This window comes from Heteronotia binoei, chromosome 5 (assembly GCF_032191835.1).
Source record: "Heteronotia binoei isolate CCM8104 ecotype False Entrance Well chromosome 5, APGP_CSIRO_Hbin_v1, whole genome shotgun sequence".
In the NCBI taxonomy this organism is placed as follows: Eukaryota; Metazoa; Chordata; class Lepidosauria; order Squamata; family Gekkonidae; genus Heteronotia; species Heteronotia binoei.
The window spans coordinates 157,130,688-157,144,185 of NC_083227.1; the positions used below are offsets into that span (position 1 = coordinate 157,130,688).

The 13,498-nt window shown below is 42.5% G+C and overlaps 1 protein-coding gene across 3 annotated transcripts in view; it reads right to left on the minus strand.

The window, feature by feature from the left end:
• Nucleotides 1-13,498, minus strand: part of TENM2 (teneurin transmembrane protein 2) — a 1,752,117-nt gene that overhangs the window by 199,923 nt on the left and 1,538,696 nt on the right. For all 3 annotated transcript variants that reach the window (XM_060240624.1, XM_060240625.1, XM_060240626.1), the window contains 2 exons: nt 2,856-3,056; nt 1,239-1,424 (listed from right to left, as the gene is read on the minus strand). In XM_060240624.1, coding sequence (XP_060096607.1) covers nt 1,239-1,424; nt 2,856-3,056 — 387 coding nt within the window. The remainder of the gene's footprint in view (nt 1-1,238; nt 1,425-2,855; nt 3,057-13,498) is intronic.

Consider the following 13,498-nt stretch of genomic DNA (forward strand, 5'->3'; position numbering starts at 1 on the left):
ATGGTTGTTTCCCAAAAGGTTTAACTACCCAAAGAAACTGTTAAAGAAACTTAACAAAAACCTGACAGACACATCCATAGAACTTCGGCTTACAACAAAACACAGTTCACTGGTCAAAGGGCTGTCCATTTAGGGTCTCCACTTGCCATAGAATTTCTGATCTCATAATACATCTTTTTATACCCCATCCCCCACCAAATACAATTTTTTTTAAAAAAAAAACCCATAGCATTTTGGGTAATACTTTTAGGATATTTTGGAAAGAACTGGGTAATTAAAGCAATGATACGGCGAAGGAGAAAGCAAAGAAACACACTGATTTTAAATTGCATATTCTGAGGGATACGCAGGATCCACGATGGGCTTTTTTCTTCCAGATTTTCAAATAAATATCTAATCAGTAAGACATGTACAACTTTTGTCCACCACAGAGATAAACTGTGAGCTTCTGCCTGAGTTTTCTGTGCACAACCTATATTTTGCAGAGATAAATTAAGTAATTTAGGTTTAAAATTCAAAAAACAGTCACAAACATTTGAAGCAGTATATGTTTGTTATTATTTTCTAAGCTGACACATCACAGTGGAGATGCAATTGTGTTAGTCACGGCGCTCTGCATGGTGCCAAATCTGTACTGAGCAGCATGCTGTTAGGAAAGGGTATATCAGCATGCAGCAGCATTGGCTCGGCCTTCCCATGCTGTTTCAGTCTATAGGCAAACACTATGCCCACTGTCCCACCACAACACTTGAAAATGCTAGGGAGCTATTTCTGTAGCAACAGGAGGGAGATTCCCCCTCAACTTGACCCCAGCTCATGATGGGTATTGTGGAAATGTGTTTTGAATGGAACACATAATAGGAGGGAAGCACCAGATTAGGAAGTGAACTAAAAAAAAAAAAAAAAAAGGACATTCACTAAAAGAAACGTCTAGTTAAATTTAGTTTAGAAACTTGTCCTGCCGTTGAAGACAAAGTGGAACCATGTCTTTCAGCAACGAGAATTCAATAAGTAGCGGGTCATTTCGGCATATCTTTTAAACCTTCGGTGAAAGATTTAAACGAAGTACTCCGTTTAAACTATATTTGTCTGCTCTGGTTTCAGAGGCAGGATTAATTCGTGGAAGCATCCGGGTCCATAAAGGGACAGCCCATTACCACACACAATAGTAACTATGTTTCTACGAGTTATGAAAATAAAGCAATATGTGCCTGTTTCGGTGGCTGTCGTTTGCCTACCAATGGTGCAGTGCTCCCCATTCCAGCCCTCTCGACATTCACATTTGCCATCTTTACAGGTTCCATGCTCTGTGCAGCGGGGATGGCAAACGCGTTGGTCACAAGCTACCCCTGTCCAGCCTTCTTCACAGCGACATGCTCCGCCAATGCAGACACCATGAGTGCCACAGTCTACAGAGCACACTTCTAGGGGGGAAAAAAGAAAACCCAGAAAGTTGGTTATTTCCTCATGGCCATGACCATTAGCAGTCTCCTAGATTTATGGATGGTTAATGGCTTTGCACTGTACCAGCAGGTATCCTCTTGTCGCAGATATTTGGGAACGGAGTCATTAACAGTGCCATCCTCAGCAGAGTGACACCCAGAGTGACTTCAATGGACATAGAAGAAGATGATATTGGATTTATATCCCGCGCTCCACTCCGAAGAGTCTCAGAGCGGCTCACAATCTCCTTTCCCTTCCTCCCCCCCACAACAGACACCCTGTGAGGTAGATGAAGATATTGGATTTATATCCCGCCCTCCACTCCGAAGAGTCCCAGAGCGGCTCACAATCTTCTTTACCTTCCTCCCCCACAACAGACACCCTGTGAGGTAGATGAAGATATTGGATTTATATCCCGCCCTCCACTCCAAAGAGTCTCAGAGCGGCTCACAATCTCCTTTACCTTCCTCCCCCACAACAGACACCCTGTGAGGTGGGTGAGGCTGGAGAGGGCTCTCCCAGCAGCTGCCCTTTCAAGGACAACCTCTGCCAGAGCTATGGCTGACCCAAGGCCATTCCAGCAGGTGCAAGTGGAGGAGTGGGGAATCAAACCCGGTTCTCCCAGATAAGAGTCTGCACACTTAACCACTACACCAAACTGGCTCTCCAAAGAAGGGCTTAACTTTGCTTAGGAAACCTTTTGCTGGTGTGTTGAGAATCCCAACAAGAGAAATCATTGCAAAATATGATAAAACTTTTCTGTAAACATATGTCACTCAAAAACTCATCCAATCCTTAGAGGATAACAACTACTTTGAATAACTGCCATGCTGGGAACAGTTTGAATTGGCAACACTAAATGCAACACTAGATAATAAATCATTATTATCAAGTAGACATAACCCAAACCGCAAATTGTAGCTACCAGACATACTGAAAGAGCAAGTGTTTTTGTTTTTTTGTCCTATATCATCAATATATATTAGCTAAATTTTCATTCACAAGTCTTAGGGGTGGGTGGGGGAAGAGAAAACAAATATGCTTCAACCCAGAGTGTAATTACTAAGGTACATATGGATCTAGAAGAAAACAAAAATGAAAATTTTCATGGAGTTTTGAAACTGGACAACAATATATCATGGCTCAAAATGACAAAACTGCAGTATTCTAACCAAATATTATATAAGAATAAAGAAAATGTTACTTTTACCTTGGTTTTTCAGGCCAGGTAAGAATCAGTATGAGAATTTGAATATAGGACACTGAGATGTCTTGTCTTATATGATGAATGGGGCACTCAGCGTATCAGTCAAGCTGCTGGTTTATATAACCTGAGTGAGCCATGGACCATTCAATCTCCAGAGACTGGAAGGCTAAAAGAAATATAACTACTGAAAAGTTATTTTTCTTACCAACGGAGCAGTCAGGACCCATCCAGTTGGGATCACAGCTACAGAGCCCTGTGTCCGAAAGGTATGTGCCATGCCCGCTGCACTGGTCTGGACACTGGGCGCGTGGAAGCTCACAGTTTAAACCTCCCCAGCCGGGGCTGCAGAGACATTCTCCATTAACACAAACACCGTGGTTGGAGCAGGAAGGATCCAAGCAATCAACTACAAAAAAAATATAACAAACAACAAAACACTCGTTGAGAAAAAAGTCAGTGCAGAATGCACAGTATGAATTGACACCACTTGATAGATCTGTGCGCAGCAGATTCACCTTACTGCAACGACATCTTACTGTTCTTGAGGTTATCTATTCTGGGAGTCTGAAAACATAAAAAAGGCCACTCTGCTCAAAAAAAAAGAAAAATGGGTGTATGCTTATAAACAAAGAGGTAGGGCCATTCCTCCAATATATTCCAAATACTGGAACCCCTGAAACAGTTTTTATTCTGGTCCTTTTCTACAGGCGTCGCGATGGCACAGACTTACACGTTGTTTCTATAAGTAGTCGCCAACAAGTATCCAATCGTTTGCATTTTACCGAGTCTTGAACGAATCAAAGTACTAATGAAGATTCTGATCGCACAAGCTTTGCCTTGGTACAAAGCAGGGAGTGGCTGACCTCACTCTCCTTCTCTGCTACTCGACTGAACAAACTTGACCTTAGTTGCCACAGGATTAAAAATAATAATTTTTATGGAACCCTGATACAGGACCATTATATTTGCCTCCCCCAAAATGGTTGCAATATGAATCAGAATCCTATGTGCCACATATTTAAAGGAAGGGAAGGGATGAAGGGGGTTGGGGATACTTGGAAGCTCAAACGTGATCTCCAAGCATCTTGTCTGATTTAGCCCTTATGGCTACCCATCTGGAACGATTCTTGCCTGTCAGCTCTGCAGACTCCAGTGCAATGAATATTAGTGCCAATACCATGTTAAGTATGTGTGTGTATGTGGTGGGAGTTTTACTGGCAATAGAATGAATACTATTTGACAATAACAATTCAGTGTAACTGAACTGAGCTCTCAAGGAAAACAATTAACGTTCTCTCGACCAAGATATGCATGAGGAGAAGATTTATTTAACTCATCTGTACCCCATCTTTCTCTCCAATAGGGAAACCAAATCAGCCTACATTGTTCTCCTCTCCTCCGTTTTATCTTCACCACAACCCTGTGTGGTAGGTTAGGCCTGAAAGTTTGTGACTGGTCCAACTGAACTTCCATGGCATAAGTGGGAAGTTGAACCCAGATCTCCCAGATACTAGACTGCTACTCTACAACACATTGGTCTCTACATGAAGTGGTACATGAGCAACCTGTTGGGGGAAGTTTTCACAGTTTCCGTGCATGTACATTCTCCATAAAAACAAAGAAGATAGAAGAAGATATTGGATTTATATCCCGCCCTCCACTCCGAAGAGTCTCAGAGCAGCTCACAATCTCCTTTACCTGCCTCCCCCACAACAGACACCCCGTGAGGTAGATGAAGATATTGGATTTATATCCCGCCCTCCACTCCGAAGAGTCTCAGAGCGGCTCACAATCTCCTTTCCCTTCCTCCCCCACAACAGACACCCTGTGAGGTAGATGAAGATATTGGATTTATATCCCGCCCTCCACTCCGAAGAGTCTCAGAGCGGCTCACAATCTCCTTTACCTTCCTCCCCCACAACAGACACCCAGTGAGGTGGGTGGGGCTGGAGAGGGCTCTCACAGCAGCTGCCCTTTCAAGGACAACCTCTGCCAGAGCTATGGCTGACCCAAGGCCATTCCAGCAGGTGCAAGTGGAGGAGTGGGGAATCAAACCCGGTTGTCCCAGATAAGAGCCCGCACACTTAGCCACTACACCAAACTGGCACCAAACACCTAAAAGGCAAAACGAGGCCACAAAGGAATGCATAAGCTGGCCCATATATACTTTGGATAGAAGACAAAGGCTCCCACAACATATATGCACACATGAATGATTTCAAACAGATCCTAACAAGACATACTTAAAGCACAAAGTATCAACAGTTCTAAGCTCCATACAAAAACACAAAAATATATAAACAGGTCATGAGAATGTTGCATCTAAGCAAATATATTATGCATTGTGGGAATGGCAGTCCCTTTTTTGGTCGCCATTTTCCCGTTATGCTCTCCTCAACCGTTTTCTTCTCACAAAGGAGTATGCACAAGTTCAACTAGCCATGGCTGTTTTCACCTATATGGTCTACAACTTTGCTAAGCAGCCCTGAAACACTTCCTTTCTGCCATTATTCTGCTGTCTCACGCTTGAGTATATTCAGTGGTAGAATGGGAATGAAAAACTCTATATGACGGTTGATGAATGTAACTGTGTGGCTCTTGTCTTATAGCCCAGATGTTGACGTTGAGTAGGCAGAGCTTTATTGGTGCCTGGTTGGTTTTGTTTTGACGATGGATCTGCATTACTCTGTTCACAAAGAGCCTTTCGCTATGGAATTGAAGATCAAGGTAAAATGAATTCACGACTAGTTTGTATTAATTTGCAGCTCAATGCCTAAAAATGATTGGCATTCATTCCTCAGCCTGTGCGTGCTGCTGAATCAGTAATGAAAGGAAGTTTTCTCTAATCTTTAGAAATCCTTCACAATTAAGAGACAAAATTCACGGAGCCCTGTATTCTCTGAAATATCTGCTCTTTCATATATATTAGCATTTAATGTAAGCAGATGGGATAATGTGATCTATCAACACCATTGTGAGTTTAAATCTGATTACAGTGCTATGAAAACAGAAAGCTGTAATTTCCTAGAACCTAGATGAGTGCATTAGAAAACTGAGCGCTAGAGGAAACTACAGAAGTCAGTTCTAAGACATGAAAAGAGTTAGGGAGTTTTCGCAAGTGATGCTAAGAAATTGTTTCAGTCCTACCGGTGTATTTTTTTGTGAATGTCGTTATAGAAGGTTAGAAAGGCTGAGCTGAATATCCCAGCCCATGTATGCTTTATATTCAACAGGGAAACCAAATCAGCTGACATTGGAAACCTCGTCCTGTGATTCAGAAGTGAATGTAACACTTCAATATTTACACGGCAACATTCCTAAGCACCCGTTCAAGCCAGTTTTTGTACTTCTTTGAGTTAAATTACACTGCGGGGGTTTGACACATGAGCTCATTGAAGAGAAATGTGGGGGGGCAAGCCTTCATTAAATTCACTCAAAGGGAGATAAAGAAAAGGCTATGTGAATCTGTGTGGTAGCTGAAGAAAAATATATAAAAAAATGTGAATTTGTGTGTCCCAAGCTTGATCTGTACGCTTATCGTTCTGGCTTGTATTCCATGAGAGTACGAGAGTGTTTTCCTTTCCTTCAAGGCAAATTTTTAAGACTTAAAAATAGTCAACACCTTAAAAAAAATGAAACCCAACCATGGTCTTTTCAAGCTTTCGGGATCACTCATTCTTATTCTATTCAGCAACCATGCCCCTAGACGGAACAGTTATTAAGAGGGTGCAGAAGGAAGTATGCTGGCAGACCATGCAGACTTGGACAAACAACAACACTTGAATCCAGGTATCGCCATTCCTGCCTTGAACTCTCTTTGCAGCTCTTTTAGAGCAAACAAGAACCACCTATTATCCAAGACCACCATCAGCTGATGTGGATGTAGGCAAGGCTGGGGGGAGGAGGCTATCCTTGGACTAATCCCTGTCAAGTAAGCTGGGGGATTGTTACAGAGAATAAACAGAGACTTGCCCTAAACTTCAGGCCATTCAGGTTGGGGAATTACGAAAGAAAATATTCCGTGAAACTCTATTTAAAGTTTGAATGAAATGAATGTAGACGGCATTCTATTTACCCAATAGTTTCCCCGTACAAAATCTACCATGATTGGTTCAATGCACATATCTCTTCGCTACTAAATAATCCTATATCATTCCATCTGCCCACACATTTTTAAGGTAATTTATTCAACTGGCTCACCTACTACAGAAATAAAACAAATGGATCTATAATTCCTGACCCTTTCCCTTCCATCTTTCTCCCCTTCACATGACTTCCAGGAGCCCTCAAAGTTAATTGCTAATGGCCTTGTAATTTCTTCAGCTAATTCCCTCAGGACCCAAAAGTATACTTCATCAGACCCATGTTGATTTAAATTTATTAAAATATGATCAGTTCATTTCCTGCCCTGCGCTGTATTCTTCCCTTCCTTGGTTATCTTCATTTTATTAATTTCTCTCATTCAGTCAACACTAAATCATACTAGGCATTGAAAATTATGATTTTCTACATCTCAGTAGTTTGGCTTTTACACACACCGAGTTGTAGACTTGTAATTTATTTTGTTCTTATTTATAAAAGTTGTGAGAACTCTTCAGCTGTGGCACTATGATTTGCTAATTTTATTCTATGCTTCTGCCGTTTTGACTGTACACATTTATGCTTTTCCTTCATACAGAGACATTTCATTTTGTTACGATCTAAAGAACACAACAGAGAGGTTCCAATCATTACAGTCATTGTCCTTTGGCAGTTGCAGAGATTAAGCACTTACAATGCAGCTCTAAGCAGAGTCACACCCTTCTTAGTTAGGGGTCATTTTGTAGAAAAATAAGTGCTGGAACTCATTAGCATAATAACAGTCTGGGAGGCTTGCAGGGGGAAGAGATCTTCCTCCTGCATTTTCAGCCAAGGCTGGAAATGCAGAACAAAGCCCAGCTACCCCGCACCTCTCAGGTAGTCCGGGAGGCATGGAGGGAGGAGAGAGCCAAAGGTGGAAACACAGGATGATGCCCAGCCATCCTGTCCAGAAGGTGTGTGGGGGGAGATCTTCCTCCTGTGTTTCCAGCCTCCTGAGTTTCCAGCCTCTTGGGCAGTCCAGAAGGTGCATATGGGGGGGGGGGGGAGAGAGATATTTCTCTTGCATTACCAGCCATGGCGAGAAAAGCCCAATCAGCCCATGCCTCTCCAACAGCTGGAGAGGCGGGTTGCAGGTGGATTAGGGCCCTGTGGGGGCTGGAGCTTCCAGAGCGCTGCTCCGGTGAGCTCCGTGCCAAACTGAGGCCTATTCTTAGTGCAGCTTTAAGCAGAATCACACCCTCTAAGTCAGTGGTCTTCAGATAGTGTCAATATACTTAGGACTACATTGTTAGTTAACAGAAACAGCCCTCCTAGCAACCCAGGTGCTGTAAGGTGCAATCCAATGTAAAGTTATTACAGTTGAAATCAATGTGCTTGGAGCAGAGTAATTCTAACCCGGATTGCACTGTTAATACAGAAAGGTCCATTGCCTGAGATCAGTGACACAATCAGGGAATCTGAGCCCCAGGAAATGTAACCATTCCAAGACTCTTCATTGTCCAGTTTACTGCTGTCTGAAATGGCAGAAGAAAGTCTATCCAGCACTCTCAGAATGCAGCACTGCTAACCAGATCTTTCTCCCTTTAAGATCCCTGCAACAAGAACACTAGAGGAGGGATGTGTGTGCATTTAAATTACCATCAAGTAAAGTGACTTATGGCAACTCCATATGGTTTCAAGGCAAGATATGTTCAGAGGTGGCTTGCCATTGCCTCCCTCTGTGTAGTATCCCTACATGTGGTCTTCCATCCAATATTAACTGGGGCTGACCCAGCTTAGGTTCTGAGCTCTGACAAGATCAGGGTAGCTTGAGCCATCAGAGCTGGTAGAAGAAATTTACCGGTCCTTAAAGATTTGGCCAGGTCCTAAACTTTGGTGGGCCTACATCTAAGCAGCCTATATTCTAGTATAGGTTCTAAAGAACCTGTTTCTAGGATTGTGCCATACGCTATTTTGCTATTGCTTCTAAGTGAACACAAAACTTTGGTTAGATTCTTTCAGGACAGCCATATATTCTAGACAGGCCGGTAGCCCCAGTACTAGAACAAAAATGGGCTTTATGGTTTGCTTCATTGAAAAAAAAAAGTTTTCTTTTAAAAAAATTGATGAATTCTGTCTTCTAGCTAGAATGACATTTGGAGTAAAGAATTCCTAAGGACTGAACAAAGTACCAAAAACATATTTCTCTCAGTCTGCCTCAGTCTAAAGTTAGGTGAATAAAGTAACTTTTGAAACACACCAGAAATGTCTTTAAATGAAAATAATAATAAAAGCAATGTAAATAAAAGCAATAATAAAAGAATGAAAAACACATCAGTCTTCCACCTTTCCATTACACTGAATCATAACATGCAAGAAGGAGGGAAACTTTCAAGATTTGTTGCTGAAGAACAAACCAATGACATGAGACAGAAAAAGCCACACACTCATTTATTGGCATCGATGAACCCATGGTAAATCTTTCCAGCAATTGTTCTAGGCGTTGCAGCTGTAGACTTTTATTTCAGAGGAATAATATTGCTCAAAGTATTTACTTTAACTTACAGCTAAGATGGTAGAAACCAATGGAAACCCAGCACCTAATTCTTGAGCACTGATTCTCATGAATATTCAAGTCTGTTGGAGGACACACGTTCCAGTCAGTAAGTATTATCGGGAGGGACGGAGGCTCAGTGGTAGAGCATCTGCTTGGGAAGCAGAAGGTCCCAGGTTCAATCCCTGGCATCTCCAAAAAAGGGTCCAGGCAAATGGGTGTGAAAAACCTCAGCTTGAGACCCTGGAGAGCCACTGCCAGTCTGAGGAGACAATACTGACGTTGATGGACCGAGGGTCTGGTTCAGTATAAGGCAGCTTCATATGTTCATATATTAACTTCCAGGGGTTAACAGTCTTTAACAAGATGGTGAATGCTGAATTCACTGAAATTGATTTTCAGTACGTACTCCAAAAGGATTTTAAAAGAACACTTTCATTAAAGTGTGAAAAGGCAATCTAGGCTAAATGTATAATGTTGTTTTGCTACGGGATAATACACTGAAAGTCAGTGGTGGTTGCCATAGGGTTCAAATGGCTATGAGAATTGGCTCTGAACCACAACACTTTTTTTCCTTGGGCTCTTGTACAATGCTGTTTCAACAAGTTTTGTGTGTGGTGCCTGTGTTGTGCTTAAGCAGTGTATCTCAACAGTAAGCCATATGGGAATCCACCAACCCCTTAGAGCTCAGATCACTAGAACTCATTTAGTAACAGAGTCTCCATAGATTTGACTAAAAGGACAGGGGATATAATTTATTCTCACAAGGACCAAAAAAAGAGGTCAAGGACTTTTCTGAACAATATGGTCCTTTTGCCCCCCCCCCCCCCCCATGGACTATGAATTATATGTATAAAGTGAAATGCCGTTGAAAAATGACTCGATCAAGAAACTGACAAGAAAAACACTGCTAACTAAGCCTAATTTGTTAATTTTACTCCCTCTCCACTCCAAACGGCACTGAATGAAGCTTGACAAGTAAGCTATTTCATTTTTTGTGTGCAAATGTAATAGCGCAACTGTGTTTATGCAGCAAAATCTGTAGATCACAAATATCGATTTCAGTGCCATGGCTATTTCAGGTAAATTGTTTAAACGATATGACTATGATGAATATCTGAAATAAAAAGCAAGCAGGGAAAAATGCTGACCTACAGTATCCTTATTCCATTTCCTAGTGGGAAAGCAGGGTATGCATCAACCTAAACCATTTTGTTTAGAGCCACAAATCAATACGGAACATTTTTACCCTTTAATAAAAGTGCACATATGTTTATTTGTTTCACTCCTGTGTTAATCCTTTAAATATAATGGAATGATATTTTAAGACTGACAAGGAATCACCTGGTAATTCCTTTTATACAATGAAGCACTGCCCACAATAGTTATAGAAGCAATGCCCTTGGTAGGGGAATTTCGTTCTGTCAAATGATGCATGCAAACAGTTATTTTAACATTTCTTCTCATGCTCTTCACCTTCCATATTTGTAGTTAATACACCTTGCTTTCTCAAATCCATTTACCTTTCAGATTCCTCATCCTTTAGTGCTTTTGATTAAATAATAGATGGTGTTTTCCCAAACACACACATTTCTTACAGGTCAGATTACAGTGGTCACACATAGCCTCTTCTAAGAAGGGACTTCATTAACGTCAAATGAAACGTACAGCTGAGTAAACTGAGCAGTCCACAACTTGAGACACTGCTGCGCTAATTACAGTAAGCAGGGCTCTTTTTTCCTGGGAGAACGCAATGGAATATAGTATCGGAACCTCTTTGCGGAAACAAAGTGCTCGAAAAATGTTTAAAAGCGTGAGGGGCACCTGTGTGTTTCGCCTTCATTTTCCTCTTGAGAGTTCTGGCACCTCTTTTTCCAGAAAAAAAAAAAAAGTCCTGCTGGTAACATAAAGAAACAACAAGGTGTTTAGAAGACAGTAAAAGCTACTGACTCCAGTGGCATACTGACGTGTAAAGCATAGGTAATGTAGGAACAACAAAGGGAGCTTTGACTCTTGAAAGCTTATATCCCCAAAATCTTGTTGGTCTCTAAGGTGCTAATACTCAAAAGCTAGCTGTTTTTATTGAAGACCAACATGGCTATCCTCTGACACTACCTTAATGGGATCTACTTGTATATATAGTGAAAAGGCTAGGAGCTGCACTGCCAATAATTGTGTGCAGACTATAACTATCAAGAAACTATATGGCATTCATATAGGCTACGTTTGCTTTTCACGCAGAAAAGTTGCAAATTTTATAGAACAGAAATCCAGTGGCTCCTTAAAAAACTTTCATTTCTGTAAGTGTTTCAAGAGCCAAGAGGAAAGGCAGGGTATAAATAAATGAAGTAAAATAGGTAAGCATTTGGTGCTATCAAACACAAAAGCTGTAACTTACATTCCAAAGACAAGCACTATTCACTGACTGTTTATGTGTACATCCCAAAAGTGAAGTGCCAGTAGGTATTTCATGTAATCATGTGGTCACCATTGACCTACATACCAGTACTAATTCATAGAGATATATTTTGACCAAACCAACTGAATAAAGAAAGGAATTTTATTAAAAATAAAAATCATCATATAGTATAATTTTCCTGGCGTGGTGGCATATCCGACCATCCTGATTCGTTGGGGCTCAGTGCAGCCTCATTCATTGCAACTCCTGCAGCCTCATGAAAGGCCCTGCCAACAGCCCACACAGATGGCCCCCCAGCACACGCAGACTTCAAAGGCCACTGCAATAGCCAGGGAGCCTGGCACTGCCTTGGAGGGCACGGCTGTCCCCCTTTTACTGTGTTTCACTCCCTCCTTCCTCCTCTCACCCCAGGATGGTTGCCTGAGAAAGAGTCAGGGAAGTCTCACAGGGCTGTTGTTCAGATCAAAGGAGGGAGAGGAATAAGGAGAATGATGTAAGGTGCTTTGGTCCCCTTCCCGGTGAAAAAAGTCTGTCCTTTTCCTATCTAGAGGCTTCAGGGTTGCCAACTCCAGGTTAGGAAATTCCAGATGGCTGAGATCACCTCTCCTGAGGGCGGGGGGATTAATCCTTCACTTGGGTCGGTGGGAAGACAGCAAGACTGGGGGGGGGGGCACTTGCCCAGAGGCCTTTAGTGATACCTTTCCAGGTTGGTGGGAAATTCCTAAGGTATCACTACAGGCCTCTGAGGGAGAGGTCCTTCCTCCTGGGGAGCCACTGTTGCCAATCTCCAGGTGAGGGCTGAATTACAGCTGCTCTCTAGATGGCAAAGATAACCTACCCTTTAGGTGTGGGGGGGGGGGGAGACAGTGCCTTCACTTGGATGGGTGGGAAGACAGCAAGGGTGGCAGGAACTCACCCAGAGCCTCCTTCTTAGAGCCTGTTGGATTCTTCTTCACAATGGGTCTTACTCCTAGTAATATGATAAAAACACGCACATACAATTAAACTAACACACACACACAAATAGTAGTTAGCGGATAGAATAGGGGATGAGCACTCTACTGTGGAAGGTACCCAAATGAAGTTTGGGGGTGCAAGTCTGAAGCTGCCTAAACTGAACACACTGAGAATGTTCAGAATGCCTCCTTAAATAGGTAAAAACCTATCCTGAGGCATAGGTGGTCAGGATATTCCTTAGAATGATGCAGGATGGGATTATGAAGTGGTGTGACAATGTCTGCAGGAACAAGTTGATGGGTTTTGCTGAGACATACAAAGGATCTCAGGAAGCTGGATGATGGGTTTTGTGTGTGCCTAATAGGTGTTGATACTAATACTAATAGGTGTTGATATTAATGTGCCTAATAGGTGTTATACCGTCATCACCTGCAACTCCTTGAGCGCTTTCATCAGCGCTGCCTTCGCACCATCCTCAACATCCACTGGAGTGACTTTGTGACCAACACTGAAGTCCTCAAGAGGGCGGAGGTTACAAGCATCGAGGCACTGCTGTTGAAGACGCAGCTGCGCTGGGCAGGGCATATTTCTAGGATGGAAAACCACCGCCTTCCCAAGATTGCTCTGTATGGCGAACTTTCCACCGGCCATCGAAATAGAGGGGCACCAAAGAAGAGGGACAAGGACTCCTTGAAGAAATCCCTTGGCACCTGTCACATCAACCATCACCAGTGGTCTGACCTAGCCTCAGATCGCAAAGCATGGAGGCACACCATCCACCAGGCTGTCTCTTCCTTTGAGAACGCACGCATAGCTGGTCTTGAGGACAAAAGGAGATTAAGGAAGAATCGCACTGCTA